Source organism: Micropterus dolomieu, unplaced genomic scaffold, assembly GCF_021292245.1.
Source record: "Micropterus dolomieu isolate WLL.071019.BEF.003 ecotype Adirondacks unplaced genomic scaffold, ASM2129224v1 contig_13185, whole genome shotgun sequence".
Lineage (NCBI taxonomy): Eukaryota > Metazoa > Chordata > Actinopteri > Centrarchiformes > Centrarchidae > Micropterus > Micropterus dolomieu.
Window position 1 is genome coordinate 1 of NW_025742171.1, and position 17,550 is coordinate 17,550.

At 40.7% G+C, this 17,550-nt stretch overlaps 2 protein-coding genes and 1 long non-coding RNA gene across 3 annotated transcripts; all 3 read left to right on the forward strand.

Moving 5' to 3' along the window:
* The first annotated feature begins 1,977 nt into the window (after nucleotides 1–1,977).
* LOC123966333 lies at nucleotides 1,978–5,282 on the forward strand. The gene is made up of 3 exons (XR_006823953.1): nucleotides 1,978–3,928; nucleotides 4,068–4,179; nucleotides 4,323–5,282. It is a non-coding gene; the product is annotated as an uncharacterized LOC123966333 (long non-coding RNA).
* Nucleotides 5,283–6,044: 762 nt separating this feature from the next.
* Nucleotides 6,045–10,427, forward strand: LOC123966332 (zinc finger protein 239-like). The gene is made up of 2 exons (XM_046042514.1): nucleotides 6,045–6,056; nucleotides 7,139–10,427. Exons 1-2 carry the CDS (start codon nucleotides 6,045–6,047, stop codon nucleotides 8,168–8,170), a joined length of 1,044 nt encoding a protein of 347 aa, XP_045898470.1. The 3' UTR covers nucleotides 8,171–10,427.
* Nucleotides 10,428–11,982: 1,555 nt separating this feature from the next.
* LOC123966334 lies at nucleotides 11,983–17,286 on the forward strand. Its single transcript, XM_046042515.1, has 7 exons — nucleotides 11,983–12,006; nucleotides 12,878–12,978; nucleotides 13,651–13,686; nucleotides 13,974–14,237; nucleotides 14,316–14,504; nucleotides 15,498–15,842; nucleotides 16,008–17,286. Exons 1-7 carry the CDS (start codon nucleotides 12,002–12,004, stop codon nucleotides 16,124–16,126), a joined length of 1,059 nt encoding a protein of 352 aa, XP_045898471.1. The 5' UTR covers nucleotides 11,983–12,001; the 3' UTR covers nucleotides 16,127–17,286.
* The last annotated feature ends 264 nt before the right edge of the window (nucleotides 17,287–17,550 follow it).

Here is a 17,550-nt window from a genome sequence, read left to right on the forward strand (position 1 = left end):
CTTACTGTGTTCATGGTCACGAATGTTCTCAAGTTTCATCGTTTTATTTCCGATGACAAATGAGTTCTTTCTGTTTTTATCTTTAGCATACTGGCGACTCACAGAACAACTCATCACGACCGCGTCAGAATCATATTGTAGCCAGCCTCTTGAAACTCCGTTCTCTCCAAACCTCCATTTCTCACAAAACTTTCTTTTTTTATGTAATTCGTCCCCCTTTTCGTCTGTGGGTTTTTGTTTTAAAGGTTGGCTCACTCCTGGTAAATGTCGCCACATAACGGCTAATAAGCGGCAGCTAGCGGTGACTTTGCAGTTCGTACCGCGCTTTCTCCTTTCCACAAGCACTCGCGTGGCCGACGTTGCTATGCAACCATGAACAGAGGCGCGCTTGGAAAAATGGGCGGCCGGGCGCGTCTCAGCGTAAGAGTGTAAGTGAATGTCGCGATATTACTGATCATGGAAAGATTTTGCAGCGGTGCTGATGAATACATTGTAGGGAAAACACTGATTACATTACTATTTTGGTATGAACATTCACCCGCCAGTGTGGCGGATAGCCTTTTGAAATTTACTCGCCAAACGGAAAATCTACCCGCATTTGGCGCTTGGCGGGTGTTAATTTCGGACCCTGCATATAATTGGAGGACGAGTAGACTTAAAGGGACTAATGAATCTGATCTCTGTGCCGCTAAAAGTTAAAGAATGATTGAAGGTGGATGTCATGATGATGATGGTTGACATTGGTTGGTTCAAGCTTACGCACAAGTCATTTAGTTTCACAGGAAGAAAACATGATTGGATTTTGATATAAGAATACAAAAAAATGTGTTATTTGGCATATGTTGTTAAATAGCTGCACGCTGTGATCCGAAGGGGTTAAAATGGCATTTTTAATTTATCTCAACTTTAATAACTGAGATCGACACCACTGTCACTGCTTGCCTCTTTATTCCGCCATTTAGAATCTCACTCAACTAAAAGTCTGGTAGGACTTCATGAACATCACCTAGTACGGTGTCCTGTAATGCACAAACTGCATGTTACTTCTCCTGTCATAACAACAAATATAAAAAAACTGCTCCTTTGAGAACAAATCAATTCTATTGACTTTTAACCAACAAACTTAAGTGTTAAACAAACCATTTTTGAAGAGCAGCTGAATCTGGTCTACAGACTTATTAGTGTATATACTGTTTGAATTATTATCAGAACCAATAATTAACTTGAAGCTAAATTAAATAATATTATATTGATAGCCTTGCTGGCTGCAGTCGTTCTCGAGTGTCATCAGTTCATCAGGAGTTGAGCAGGTGACTTCAGGTGGTTCACAGTGTGTTCTGGTTTTCTAATAAACCAAGGTAATGGTCTTTGCATTCAGCTTCGTCTGTACTAGGATGTGTTTTACCTTGCACTTTGTCTTTTCAACAAGGCTGTTGCTTTGAGGACATCGGGGGTTGTTAGTGTCGTGTTTGAAATCCGGTACCTCTGTGATGTGCTGAAGTTCCTCTGAGCTGTAGCATGGCCCGTTGTTGCTGATGACAGATTCCGCAATGCTGCGAGAGGCTTGAGTTTGGTGCTGATGTTCATGCAGTACAGCGCTGTAGTTTCCTGCTGTAGTGGTCTACTATGACAATGGGCCTTTCTCATTTCCCAAATTTGTGCCTCCTCACCTCCTCGAGCCTGTGACCCAGAAATAAATCTCAGCGCGCCATCTTGAATGACATCTCAGTTCCTAAAATGCACATTGAGGAGCGAGAAACGAGGATCGAGGAGGCTTGCTGGAGGAGCTATAAGCGAGGATACATCAGTGTATCCTTCGCGGAAGTCTTTTCAGCCACTGTGACGTATAGAAAAGGTGAGACATGCAGCTTGACCAACAGGACTCAGCAGTGTTCCTGTTGCGCGGTTGAACTTTCTGCCCTTCACCGTTTGTATAGCGCCTCATAAAGCGCTGTTCTAACTGCATTCCTTAATGTCATTTTGATTTGACTTTATTATCACTGATGTTATTGCTGAATGTGATGTGTGGATGGGCAGCAGAATCGTAAAAATAAACCCTGAGTAGCAGCTGGATGAAGCGCCTCTCCAGAGAGCTGTGCACATTTACGCATGAGCAACAGCAAAAGAAAATAAATATTTTAATCACCCGACACACAGACGGGATCGGTCAGGAGCTAATGTTTATTCATGTTCTGTGTTCTTCTACACATCCAAAAGGTCTCACTCACTGTCCAGTTACATACAGTGAAACTGTTTGGAGTACAGCAGCCGTCCTGATCAATCCTCAGCTCAACAGAGCGTCTAAACATGGATTATAGAAGCTGAAAGTTTAATTCAACACATCCCCCAGTTTAAAATGTTTTCTCTGTCTGTCCTGTCAAGTTTATTACTGCAGGTGTTTTTGTTTTGTCCTACGATATTTGCTGCGCGGATAGAAACATGCAGTAATGGAAACAGACTGACAGCAGCCTCTCTAATTATCAAAGTAATTTGTAAAAGATAACACTCATAGCACATCAGTATAACACACAAGAAAGAAATCACCTGGAAAGCTCCAGGTGTCCATGCAGGTGTGGTCTCCAAATCTGAAAAAATAATTAGTTTGTGGGGGGCGGGTGGATGACCTTTGCGTAGCCTATATGAGTATTCTGTTAACCGCAAAAAAAGTAGTGCTGTGTAGCCTAGTGAATGATTAAGCTGCTGTAATCCATGACTGTTTTCAACAGATGCTCTATTGTTTATTGGAACCTCGAGATGTTTCTGTTATAATGTTGACAGAAATGTTTCTGGATTGTGAAGAAATTATCTGTAGCCTTTAGTGTCAAAAGCTGGTCTGCTGCTCTGACAGAGATCACAGCTCAAACCGTGCACAGATGATGCAGCTGTGCAACAGGTCATATTTAATTGCTTTAAAATGACGGCACCGAGGAAAGGACATCTCATTTCTTTAAATGCCTGTTTGAGGAGTCGAGGGGGCAGAAATTTGGGAAATGAGAAAGGCCCAATGTAGTCTTGTGTGTTCCTTGTAAACAGGTCTGTACCTGCTGGATGATAGCGGGTGCTCCTTGGGGTTTTCGCTGCGTCTCTTTTGGTATATGCGTTGCTCCACTGCTGCCTCGATCTGTTTTCCCATGGCAGGTGTCCTCGGTGCTTGCTTTCTCCATCTCCATGCGACGGCATGTATGTGCAGCAACATGTTATCGCACCATATTTTTGTCATTCTGCACATTGCACATTGCTGCAGCTCCTCTTTTCACCTTGTGTGTTGACGACATGTCTCTAATAGGGGTGTAACAATCCATCGATCCATATAGATTAAATAATCAGCAATCTAATATAGTCGATTTAAAATGAAAACATCGATACGTATCATTTATAATATACGCCTTTATTTTGAAATCCCCATAATACCCCTGCATCTTTATTTCCGTTGGCACTGCTCCTTCCTAAACAATGTTAGCGGTGCCATGCTCATGGCAGGTAGCCAAGAAAAGGACGAGGAAATTTTAGCACACGCTGGAACAATTCGTTTGACACACAAAACTAAGGAAAGCAAATGACGTACATACACTCAACGAAAGTGACATCACTACAGCTGAGGACTTGGTGAAGCTACTTGGACCAGTGAAAAGTGCCACCATCATCATGTGTGAGGAACATCAACCCACTGTGTCTGTCATTGCACCACTTAAAGCTAAATTGTTGGAGCACTTCAGTGTCTCAGAGAAAGACTCCACTTTAGTAACAGAGATAAAGCAGACTATGGCCAGGGAGCTTGAACAGCGATACGTGGATGTGCAGCAAGTCCTGCATAAAGCGTCTGCCATTAGATCCAAGGTTCATGAAGCTGCCATTCAGAAGTGAGGAGGAGAGCGGTGCAACCTTCCACTGTCTCATACGTGAGGCTGCAGAGCTGTGGGACCAGAAAGTAAGATCATAATTTATTTTGTCTATTTGTAGTAATGTTTTAGAAATGCAAAAGCTATTCATGAATAAAATGTTCTTTGCTTGTTCTTTTCCATTTGCTTTTGCGTGTATATGTTTATTTTTGTTTAAATCATTTCCAGAGTGACACAGTGGCACATATTGAGAATACACCTCTTCACTCATCTGGTGACCAAACTTCTGCTGATCAATCTGAGTTGGTGCCAGTGTCTCAGGCTCAAGCCACTGAACAAGGTGTGTGTGTGTGTGTGTGCGTGTGTGTGTGTGCGTGCGCGCAATATTTTTCCTCTTTGTGGGAACTGAAAAATATATTTTGTCTTCTGAAATCATTAAGTCTTGTGTTCTGTGTCATTTTTGAATATGTTCCTGCTTTGAAGAAGTCAAAAGCACTTGAAGATCTCTTTGGTGACACCTTCTGCACTGTGGACACTAGCCAGACAGTCAAGACCTCCAGAGAACTAGCCCATGCTGAAGCTACTAAGTATAAAGACACTGCATCTTTGATCCTGGGAGGTAATGTGTTGGAAAGTTCAACAGGATGAGCTTCCTCTCCTGGCAAACCTTGCCAAAACATAACTTTGCATTCCTGGTACTAGGGTACCTTCTGAGCGTGTATTTTCTACTGCAGGTGACATTGTTCGTTCAAAACGCAGTGTTTTGTCTCCTGAACATGTCGATCAGTTGTTTTTTTGAAGAAAAACCTCTCAAAGATGAACACTGATGGACATAATTGACTATTGTAGAGATTCCATAGTAAGCTATGATCCAAATAGTCATCAAACTACAGATGACTACAAGCAAAGGACTTTAAGTATTTGTACTTGTTCAATATGCACAAATTTGGAATTGTTTACATTTGCTTTGTTGTGATATTTTGATTTGGTGAAGAAAACTTTACATCCCAAAGTAGTAGTGGATAGCTATGATGCAGGAAGACTGTACTGCATTTGCACTTTAAATGCTGACCTTTGTTTCTGTGAAAAATATACTGTTTGAGACTCTAAATATGAGTGAATGTTTACACAAGCTTTAACTCTTTTGTAAATGTGAAGTTAAAGTTATTTCACTTTTCATTTATAAGATGGGATGAACATGTTAAAGCTCATTATCTCTAAACCTCTGATGTAACCTTGTAAATCCAAGGTACTAAAGCATATTATGTACACGGTTATGTTCATAATTAAGAAGTCATAAAGGGCTCTTTAAAGTTAGTTAACTGATTTAAAAAAAAAATAAAAAATTTGCACTGAAACGTGAGAAATGTGGCGCTATAGTGAACAACAGGTTATCTATTTTATTTTATTAAAGAGATTGTTTTTCTTTTAAATGTATGGAAGAGCTCCATAATAAATTTTGTCAAATCATATTTTAGTTGTATTTGTTGTGAATTGGAATAAATCTAACTGAATGTGTTTAATGGCCATATGATATTGTCTAACATTGATTGCAGGCCCCTGAATTGAATCGAATTGAAATCGTATCGTGGCAGGTTTTGTGATATCTGCAAATATCGTATTGTTACCCAAAGAATCAATATAATATCATATCGTGACAAAACTTGTGATCTACATGCCTAGTCTCTAAATGATGTTTGTTGGGAGTTGCGCATGCGCAGTTCCTTGCTAAGGACTACTAGCCGATCAGAAGTAGAGAAGGGCGGGCCAGCGAGAAACCCATAAACTGCTTCGATTCAGCTGTAGGCTACATGTTACCGACCGGCTTAGCAACATGGACTGAAGCAAGATGGATGGGGACTTTATTGTCATTGCACATGAAATACAACAAGATGCAGTTTAGAGCAAACCATTGAACTTAGCAGCTTCTATAAATAAATAAATACGCCATAAAAGGATTGCATAAAATGAAGCAGTAAAACATACATTAAAAGAATGCAACAGCAATGTTAGCATTAAGAAATAATTAACTGGTCCAGCAATTGGATAAAGTGCAGTCAGTGTGTGTTAAGCACAGTTTGATCACCTGAGCAACATACGAGATTGCAGCAGCATGTCCATAGCTCTTGGGAAAAAGCTGTTCTTTGGGTGGTTTGTCCTTGCTCTGATGACGTTGAGCCTGCCAGAAGGAAGTTTGCAAAACAGATGGTGACCTGGGTGTGAAGAGTCTCCATTGATGTTCCTCGCACGTCTGAGAAGACTGCTAGAGTGGATGTTGTTCAGATGGGGAAGAGGGGCACCGACGATCCACTGAGCAGTCTTCACCACCCTTTGTAGGTCCTTCCTTTCCTCTGCTGTGCAGCTTAAGTACCACACTGTACAGTAGTATGTCAGGACACTCTCAATTGTACATCTGTAGAAATTTTTCAAGAGGTCATGGGGGAGTTTTAAGCGTCTGAGTGTTGCAGGAAGAAAAGGCGTTGCTGCCCCCCCCTCTTCTCTCAGGGTGCAATAAAGAGAAATATCTACATTATAACCACGGGAGACTTGACTTGAACTCCAGCTCAAAGACTTGTGAGCATCTCTGCATCTGGTGCTGACAGTCCATGCAGAGACGTAAAATTTGTTTTAAAAGATTCACAGCGAAGACCGAAAAACAGAAAACATCATGTTTTGGGTTTTCTGGTCTTAGTAAATGATCCACATGTCTTTATATTTCAGTGGAAACAGACTTGTCTTTTGTGTCCAATACGGAGGACATTATTGTTGTCTTTACAAACTGTTTTCTAACCAGCTTCACCAGGACCATTAGGAAAAACTGACCTTTTAAGCAATTGGTTATGAAAGCTCTTGTTTGTTGATGTAGTCCCATGGCCCATCATATGAACTAGTTTGTTTGAAGCACCCCCCCAGCCTGCAAGGGGCACTTCGGATTTTTAGTGGAACACTTTTCTTATGAAAGACGGGTTTCATAAAACATGTCAATCTGAGTCGGAGGAGATATCCTAATTTAGTCTGTAGTGTAGGTCAAGCTTTATCAACACAGGTAAACAACTCGATTATGTGATGTTGATCGATAATTAAGAAATGTCAAGGAGGGATCTGTGGTGACAGTCAGATTCCTATTTAGGTCTGTGTCATCCCATTTGTTTGTCACATGTGCTAATGCATTAGTCAGACTTGAACATTGTGGGTTATGTTCCACAGACAGGCTCTAAATGTCATATATGGTTCTAGATAACTCGCTCCACCATGACATCTCACTCACTGTCTTTCTCTCTGCGTGTCTGTTGATATAGAAACGGAGAGGACGTCACTTCTGTCAGCTGTGTGACAAATCCTTCACAAGATCTGGATCTTTAAAGATTCATCAGAGACTTCACACGGGAGAGAAACCGTACAGCTGTGACAAGTGTGGGAAAGCTTTCACTACATCAGGGGACCTGAAAAAACACCAGCATATTCACACTGGGGAGAAACTGTACAACTGTGACCAGTGTGGGAAAGCTTTCACTACATCAGGTGTACTTAAAGTCCACCAACGTGTTCACACTGGAGAGAAAGCATACAGCTGTGACCAATGTGGGAAAGCTTTCAGTACATCATCTAAACTAACAATCCACCGACGTCTTCACACTGGAGAGAAACCATATAACTGTGACCAATGTGAGAAAGCTTTCTGTACATCATCTAAACTAACAATCCACCGACGCATTCACACTGGAGAGAAACCATACTGGTGTGACCAATGTGGGAACACTTTCAGTAAATCAGGTGACCTAAAAGTCCACCGACGTGTTCACACTGGAGAGAAACCATACAGCTGCGACCAATGTGAGAAAGCTTTCATTACATCATCTCGACTAACAGTTCACCGACGTGTTCACACTGGAGAGAAACCGTACTGGTGTGATCAATGTGGGAAAGCTTTCAGTAAATCAGGTGACCTGAAAAAACACCAACGTGTTCACACTGGAGAGAAACCGTACAACTGTGACCAGTGTGGGAAAGCTTTCTCTAGATCAGATGACCTAAATGTCCACAGGCGTGTTCACACTGGAGAGAAACCATATTGGTGTGAGAAATGTGGGAAAGCTTTTTCCAGATTAGGTGACCTAAAAGTCCATAGACATGTTCACACTGGAGAGAAACCGTACAGCTGTGACCACTGTGGGAAAGCTTTCCTTACATCACCTCAATTAACTGTCCACCGACGTGTTCACACTGGAGAGAAACCGTATAGCTGTTACCAGTGTGGGAAAGCTTTCCTTACACCAGGGGAACTGAAAAAACACCAACGTATTCACACTGGAGAGAAACCACTCTGCTAGGTCTGAGGAAATTCGATAACAGTTTCTATTGGTTTGACTGAACAGTCATGGGTGTGGGTTGACCACGTGGCCACGCCCACAATCCCCATGCTGCCTTGCTGTCTGTCTGCTAGCTGCCTCAGAAATTGACTTCTCAGCCATGTTTGTTCCTTTTGACATGCAAATACAGGGGCAAATAATGTTAGTTGCTATTTGGTTAATAGTAATATCAGACCGTCCAAGAAGCCTGTACTTTTGTTTCTTTGGTGAGTAAAATTCTAGAATTTTATTTATGTGATAGCAGTAAATGGGTATTGGATTCTGCATTCATACCATGTTAGATTAGCTCGTTAACTAGCTAATTAGCCAACTTCAAAATGTGCTAACTATACTAATTTAATGGGAGTGTATGCTAGCCGCAGTTATTAAACCAGCGTGCACAAAAGTCAAAACGTAACGTTAAAACAGAAGTGTTATAATTTAGGGCGATAATACTTTTGAACAAAAGGCATCTGTGTGAAGTTGGAAACTAATGGTCCTGCTTGTGTGTTAGACGACATAATGCAATGTTAACGTTTAACTTACCAAACGGGCAATGTAACAGTAACGTAAAGTCAATGCTAGCCGTGGCCAGGTACTGTAACGGTGGGGGAGAGGAAGGATCTGCGGACAATATTAGAATAAGTGCCTGGGCCTATGAGGACAAGAGGGACGGACCACGAAGTGTTGAGGGGAGAGAGTTGAGGTGGACAATGTTTCTCCGTTCTGGGAAGCGGTGCGGACGGCCAAGCCTAGCAAGGCACTCATTGCTGTGTGTGGCTGCCAATGTTATACTATTCAAGATTTTTCTCAGTGTTAGCTCCCGCGAGGTGCATGCAAAACTTGGTAAATCAGCGTTCGCATGCCAGTTAGGGCTGCTGGCAGAGAAGACAGGTAGCTGTTGAGGTTCCGGAGTTATGTAATGCTAGATTACGTAGAGAAATTAGGCGTCTGACAGATGTTTCTTAGTTGGGAGAATATGCTCTCCATCTGCACGTATTTCTAACCTGTCGTCTGTCTCTTATGTAGGACGTGTGACGGCCCCTGCTGAGTCTACTTGTGTGTGTGTGTGTGTGTGTGTGTGTGTGTGTGTGTGTGCATTGTCAATCACTGCATACCCATGTTGTCTTTTAGGTGCTAGAAAACTAGATTTGCACTAATATATAATATCGCCCAGGACTGCTCGAGGTGAAGCTGGTGCAGGTCCTCCGAGCTTCATGCGTAACGTCAGCTAACTGATATACATGTCATTCTTTAAAAAGGAGCCATGATAGACCTTGACAATTGTAAATGTAAATAATCATTCAATCACGGCATACTTCATTTAGCAACATAATGTCAACTTACCTACTTCAACCTTTACACTTAACAACTCCGTCTGAGCAAGGGGATTGTGGGCGTGGCCATGCCATTGAAACAAACCCATGATTGGTCAAACCCACCGATACTGTTACCACTGAAACTCTTATCTCGAACATTTTTCACTCGCAAAACTTCTCCACTTGCAAAACTGTTTCACTTGCAAAACTTAACCTGTAACACTTTCTGATTTGCAATCAAAGACGACAGATTAGGAATCATAATTAGGTCTCTATGTTGTAATGTGCCATAACATGTTTAATCTATTTCGTAATGAATATTGAAAATTAGTTAAACTTAAAAAATTCAACACAAATCAAATCTTAATCACAGTATTTGGCAGAAATATTGCAATTAGATTTTTTCCCCTAAATTGTTCATCCCTATTCTCTAACATTGCTTACAGCAGCTAACGCTGCCCCATTGCTAAATTAAATTAGCCACAAAGGAAGCTAACACCATGTTTATCAGTGGAGCAGTGCTAACGTTAATGAGTGGTTGAACTACAGTATTTAACGTATTCTAAATATATATGGAAGCCGCTTGTCTGTAGTTACAGTCGGTGCTTCAGAAATGATAAAACCAGAGCAGATATGTAAATAAACGCAAGCTGAATAAGTATCAAACCACGGCTTCCTGCCAAAGAAAGTTATCTATTTCCTCTTTCAAATGTGTGACGTTGGTGTAGAAAGAATAGTTTCCACTGTGGCTCAAGGCTGAGAAAGGCTTTTCTCGTAGACTCCACACATCTTCTCTAGCATTAAATGTCTTATCTGCTTCTCTGGGTTAGATTTTCTAATCGACCTCGCGTGTATGAGCTGTGACCTTTCAGCTGAATCACTCTGTTATTCTTACTTTTAATAAATATCACAAAGACAAATGTTTGTTGTTACTGCTTTTTTTTTTCATTTCTTTACAAGGAAATATACAATGTATTGGGGCAGGGTTCCATCTGTTCAGACCATAGCAAATATTTTGGTATATGTATTTGTATGAAGTGTGTTTAGAGGGACCTGAGTACAGCAGAGAAACAGAAGCACATACAGCATCAGAGACAGTCACAGACATCACTACATATTGTGAAGATGAGAGTTTAGTTTCCATCATGTGGAAGGTGTGAAATTGGGTTGAGATCTGGTGACTGTAAAAGCCGCAGCATTTTATTATTCTCTCAGCCCCTCCTCTCTCATTTGCTTCCTCTCTCTCTCACTCACTCACAAACATCCATCCATAAATATAGAAAGACTATTGCTAATATGCCTCATTTGTTTATTCATATGTTTGCTGCATAATTGTTACGTGTAACACAATACAGGCATGCTGGCTGCGGTCCTGGCTCAGAAGCAGATGAAGTCGGACTCCCTTTCCGGCTTTGTACGTTTTATACAACGCAGCTAGCCAGCACACTGGCACAAAACTCCCATAAAATAAGGCAGAGCTAATACCTTTTGATTTTTCAGCCTTAAAAATATTAATTACATAAAGTTTCTGTTATTTTAATGACTCATTAATGTAAAAGCAGGATTTTACTGCTGTAGTTGTTGAGCTGGAGTTCATTTTGAACTATTTTGTATCAGACTGCAGATAATCATTATTTTCATTATGGATCAATCTGCTGATTATTTTCTCCATTAATCGATTGATTCTTTGGTTTGTAAAGATTCTGTAAATACTGAGAAATGCTGTCACAGTTACCCAGAGCCCAAAGTGACACCTTCACAATGCTTGTTGTGTCCAACCAACAGTCCAAACCTCAACACTATTAACAAACATTAAAATTAATCAGACTGTGTTTGAGCGCCACCTGCTGCTCATTAAGTCTGTTAGCTCACATGTCTTTGACCTTTACACCTCAGCTCATGTCAGCATTGATATTCCCTCCCTTTAACAGAACAAAACCAGAAAGGCCAGGTTTGAACACAGTCATGTCACCCAAGAAGCTGACACTGCTGGTAAGTTATATGTTTTAGTTAAACCTAAAATAGAGATGCCCTGTTCTTTCATTATAAATCAAATTCAAATCTGTCAGGTAGGGACTGTGTAGAAGCTGTTTTAAAGGACTGATTATTGATCAACACCATGGAGCCGCCTCCAAAGCTGCCAGTGTTGAAAAGACATCTTATCTAAAGTCACTTGTAAAAGGATACAGCATCAAACTCAGGCAGATTGTCTTGAATTATAAGATATTCTAGATCTAAGCTAAGAACAAAAAGTCATGTCAATTTATTTATTATTATTTCGTAGCAGGTCCACTAACCTTGACCTCTACCTCCATCATATGTGTCATCCAAGAAGCTGACAATGCTGGTACGTTTAGGCATACATCAACAATAAATGAACAATTATTCACCTCAAGCAACACTCAGTGTATGAACATGTCAATTTACTAAAACAACTTTATTTTCTGTGTTAATCTCCCTCACAGGTCTATCCTTAATTACCAAATACAATTTGATGAGGTGAGTAGGGAACCAACACGGGCTGACAGAGACATTTTTACTTTTCCAAAAAGACACTCAGACAGTAAAAGTCTTTTCTATCATTAAATGTTTAGATCACTCAAAGAAGTTGATTGAGGAAGATTATGCTAATGGTTTTGTAGTCTCTGCAACTCTTGTGTGGTTGTTATTAGTGATTTGAGCTTTGGTCAGTCATAATCAGTTTATCAGTGTTTTTATTCAGAACTAAGTTCATTAGCGTCTACTGGGTCTTGCACTGGCATTAAGCTCAGGTGCAGTGGTGGTATCATTTGTTAAAATAGTAGATATAATAATATGGAGTATAGTCTAGTTATTGTTTTTCATCAGAATCAGCTTTATTGCTAAGTATGTTTAAGAAATTTGCTTTGGTGTTTTTGTGCTAAACAAACATGGCAGGATTAAGAATATAAGAAAGACTCGTCGGGTCTTATTTTAAAACAAGAGACGTTTCTGTGTCATATATAGTGACAATGCCTGACAGTCAGAGGGGCCGCCAATTAAACTTTGATGAAGGCCTAGGGCCAGCTCGGCTTTATCAATTTTCTCCTGTGTTATTAATTTGTTGTTTTCAGTTTCACCAAAAACCTGCATTTTTTTTAAAAGTGGTATTCTATCATATGGCATGAATCTTAAATGCAACAATGCACATGATATAATGTAATTTTCAACTAGCCCTGGTTATTCTGAAAAAGGAAATGTGCAATACATCCACACATGAGGCTGATGAGACTTTGAGAGGCTGAAAAATGTACTCCTAACATACTGAACAGTGGGTGGTCCTGACATGAAGTCGAACAAACGCACTCACGGTTCATATGTGCAAATAATTCATATTGTTTCTTGCTGAGAGCAAAACCACACAGCCAGCAAACTGCCCAGCACAGAGGAAGGAGGAGGGTTCGACTGCTGCATCACTGTGCGCTACAATGGGGCCAACATCTCATCTGATCCGTGAGTACAATGTGTACTTTCTACATTTTAAACAATTTCATTTACAGCATGTTGGCTTTGTTGGTGAAGAGTGGAAGAAACAAGATGTTAGTGATCATCACAGGAAAAACATGCAACATAGAGGAATTAATGCAGCAAAAAATGCAACACATATGCTGAGCAAAGAGGAATTCTTCAGTCAGAAAATGTTTGTTGCTCCAACAAAAAAAGTAGAGAAAGAAAATTCAGGCATTTATATAAATCTCATTTAACAGGGGGTGCAATACTTTACTTCAACTTTTAAACTTCATAAAATGTCACATTTAATGAACAATGCTGCAGACAAACCTCAGCAGTGACACTCTCATCCTGCCACAAAACACATCCTGCCTCCACAAGATGATTGTGTCGATCTGTTTACAGTTAAAGATCAGTAACAGAGCTTTGGTCACTCCAGGTTTCTCCCTTGATCCACTATTAACTGATAATTGGTGTTTAAAGCAAAAACTCACAATAATTTGTTGAACGCAACTAAATTTGGATTTACTGTAAACAGATACGTTTTTATTTCATTTTAGTGCCAAGTTTACATCTTCAGAACCGTTTCTGAATGTTTAATTATTTTAGGTCTTGTGATTTAAACTGAATGTTCATTGTGAATCTCAAACCAACCAGAGTCTCATTTCACTTCAGTGCTGATGTTGCTGCTGTGCTGCACAACAAACCAAGGTGAGTTTGTATACGACAAGTTAAAAGTGTGTAAAATAAAAGTGCTCCTTCACATTTAATACCACAAAACACACACCAAGAGCTTTCATGTGTATGTTAAATATGAAGCTACAGCTAGCAGCTTAGCTTATCATGAAGACTGGAAACAGGGATACAGCTAGCCTGGTTCTGTCCAAACGTAATTAAACCTACCAGCTATATAATGTCATATCTGGTTTGTTTAATTGGTTCAATTGGTTTGCTTAAGCTGGACTCTTGAATTGTGTTTCACAATACATTTCCTCCAGCCTCTCTGACTGTGAGACCGAGCAGCTCTCAGTTTTTCGACTGGACGTCTGTCACTCTGAGCTGTGAGGAGGACGACAGCTCTGCTAGATGGACGCTGAGGAGGAACACAACCAGAGAAACCAGGACTCAGTGTGGAGCTGACTGGGGAAGATCAGCTGGTTCTTCCTGTAACATCAGCTACATCGTCCCATTGGACAGTGGAGTTTACTGGTGTGAGTCCAGAGAGGGAGCAACCAGTAACACCATCAACATCACTGTCACTGGTAAGATCAGACTGTGGAGTTAGTGTTGATGAAGCTGTGTGTAAATGATGAAATGCTGTAGTTTGTCTCTGTGTTGAGGTGGATCACTGATCCTGCAGAGTCCTGTCCTCCCTGTGAGGGAGGGACATGATGCCACTAAGTACTGTAAAAAAGAGACCCCTCCCTCCAACCTCCCAGCTGGTTTCCAGCATGTTTCCAAGTCTGATGAAGGCCTCTACAAGTGTGAAATCAGCCATCATGGAAAGCTTCAAACCAACTCTCTCAAAGGTGAGGAGCTCAAAGATAATTCTCAAAGTGACCTTATTGTTTTCCAAGGTGGACAGAGGTTACGATTTCACTTCTGTGTGTCCATCTGTTAATGTAACCGCACTCAGCTACACTTCACTGTAACTGTCTGGTTCAATCAACCCCTCGACTCTGCGTTGTGTGTTTGGAATAATGAGTTTGAGGCGCTTTTATCTCTCGATGCAGCCGTTTATTATCTGGACAGGAACAGAATATGTACTGGTCAGTCAAACAGTTGGCTCGCTTTAAGCAGCTCACACACAGCACACCACAAAAGAAAGAAGTTATTTTAGCACCGATGCTGGCTAGTTTAGAGGATTTTGTCGTTACTTAAGCACTTCAAAAAAGTACAACAACCCACTCATAACTCGTCTTATCAATCTCTCCATACGTTACAGTGCACATGTGTTCATGTAGTTCATATATGCAGGCATAATACACGATATTTGTAAACAGTGCTGCATTTAGACGTCAGCTTCCACGAGGTACGACTTCCCTCACGTCTGTCTGAATTTAAAAAGACGTCACTGAGGGCTCTGATTGGTAGTATGAATGTTGCCATTTAATCACGCGGGAATAAAATTGTCGTGGAAATTATATTCCTGGTGAGGGGTTGAGCAAAGAATTGAGGTACAACCAACCGTTGAATAAACTGAAGTACTGAAACACATATACAGCTGGTCCAGCTAAGGCGGCTTCAGGCATCTGGCCATGAGCAAAGGGATGCATCATCGAGAATAGTAATAATAATAATAATAATATTAAAAGATCATACATAAAAGATTAACTGCAAGAGGACACAATTTTCTGTCATAACATTAATCATGTAACATCCCAACAGTTGTGACTAATTATTGGACGTTCCCATGATCTCAGGTGTGAAGAGGCCTTCTGTTTAAACAAAGAAGGTTCTCCCTGTTCTTCCTTCTCAAATGTAAATACTTTTTCTCTCTGGATGGATGTTATTGTTTTTAGAGGTGAAAACCGTGAAACCTGGAGATAATGTCACTCTGCCATGTCAGGCTGCTGATGCCTCCATCAGAGCTGCAGAGTGGACCAGACCTGACCTGGAGCCACCAGAGTACGTCCTCTTTTACAGAGACGGACGCTCAGAACCAACCTACCAGCATCCATCGTTTAAGGACCGGGTGCAGCTGGTGGACAGAGAGCTGAAGGACGGAGATGTGTCTTTAGTTTTGAAGAACGTGAGCAGCAACGACACTGGAACATACGAGTGTCGAGTTGCAACAAGTGGATCGAGACAAAAGAGAGCCAATATTAAGACTGAGCCAATCAGAATCTACCAGCTGGAGGTTTCAGGTGAGTTTGTGGAGGTCAGTGTGTCTGTGTGCCATGTTGTAGCTGCAGTTTATTCCATGTTGATTCTGAGAGTCAAACATGAGGAATATAGAAGATATAGAAGAGTAAATGGAGGCTGTTCCACTGTTCACTCATTTCCTGACTAATATGCACTTTGATCTTCAGGTTCCAACAGTGGAGACGTCGAGGAGGGAAACTACGGTCTTTACTACGGACTGGGAGCAGGTTTTGTTGTGGTTTGTTTAGCTGCTGTTGTTGGCTGGAAATATAACAATAAACCATAACAGTACTGATGATGATGAAGCTTTGTCGACCCAAAGATTGCAAAATTAGTTTGTATGTTTTGACCTCCCCACAGAAGTAGAAAAACAAATCTCTGTATGTGTGTGTGTCAATATATTAATGTGCGTCAGTATGCAGTTCAGTGAAGAGAATACAGACCTCTGTCCACCAATCAGAACTGAGGATCAAGTCCTCCTTTCCGTCAAATAAACCTCAAAATAGCCTAAACTATAGGTTGCATCTGCGAAATTACCTGACCAGAAGCTGCAGCACATATTAAAATATATAAAGTTAAAAAAATATGACCACATCAGCGAGTTCAAAAACTGGTATGTTCTGCTTTGGTCCAGAAACTTTGATGACAATTTAAAGAGATGGTATTATGCTAATTTTCAGGTTCACTTATTTAGAGGTTGTACCAGAACAGGTTTACGTGGTTTAATTAAACCACGTAAACCTCAGAGCAGAGTTTTCTGTGGGAGATGGGAACTCCCTTTGGGGTGGACTTTGGGTTTTTTCACTTTGCAAACCTATTACATGCAAAAAAAAGATATATAACTCAATAAAGAGGGAAAAGCCAAAAAGCATAATACCACCTCTTTAATTTTCACTCAAATACAAGTAAAAAGTACATCAGTTAAGATGCCCTCTGAGTAAATGATGATGATGTTATTTGATATGACTAATGGCTACAAAATAAAGTCAGTGAAAGAGGATCAGCCCTGGACTGTGAGGTCATTTCTGCATTGTGCCCTCAGTGTGAACTACATGTGATGCATACTGGCCAAAATCACTTTTTCCCTTAAACAGTGTTATGACCCTGAGTCACAAGATGCATGTTTCCTCGCTTGAACTGGATTTTGTTCTTGTCCGCTGTCTTGCCAACCGTCCTGAAGCTGTTTTTTGTGCACTGAGGAGCGAGGAGCGATCTCTGAGGAGCCGTGAGCGAGTGTAGCTGATGTATTAATGTGATAGTTTGGAGGTTTATAGCTTCCAGTTTGCTCTTCTGTTAATGTTGCGTTGTTTCTTTTATGTGTATACCTGCTATGTATACGGTTTATTTTTGGGGAGTTTTATTTCGTTAATTGTGGGACTTTAGCTTTGACCTTGGACACTTTGGTAACTGTGGGGAGAATTGAACAAATAAATGAAATACAACAGACTGCTATCTTTTGTTTTTATTAAATGAGAAATAACAGATACATGAAACCACTATCCACCGGTCCAGAGATCTACCACCGAGGGTTGGGTTTCCAACGTCTGGCCCAGAACAAAGGAGTGACGTCGGAGTCGCATGAATCCCATTCTGACTTCTCCAGAGGACAAAACATCTGACCTGTATCTGACCACATATGAAAGTGGCTCAAATCCGAACTGGAAAAGAGTCCATGTGACTTCGGCTGATCACACTGTTATAAAATAATCT

Excerpts from the sequence above, each read along its gene's own strand:
- LOC123966334 (XM_046042515.1), top strand. Across the intron at positions 12,979-13,650 it reads GCCAACATCTCATCTGATCC|TGCTGATGTTGCTGCTGTGC; the intron begins GTGAGTACAATG and ends ATTTCACTTCAG. Across the intron at positions 15,843-16,007 it reads CTACCAGCTGGAGGTTTCAG|GTTCCAACAGTGGAGACGTC; the intron begins GTGAGTTTGTGG and ends TTTGATCTTCAG.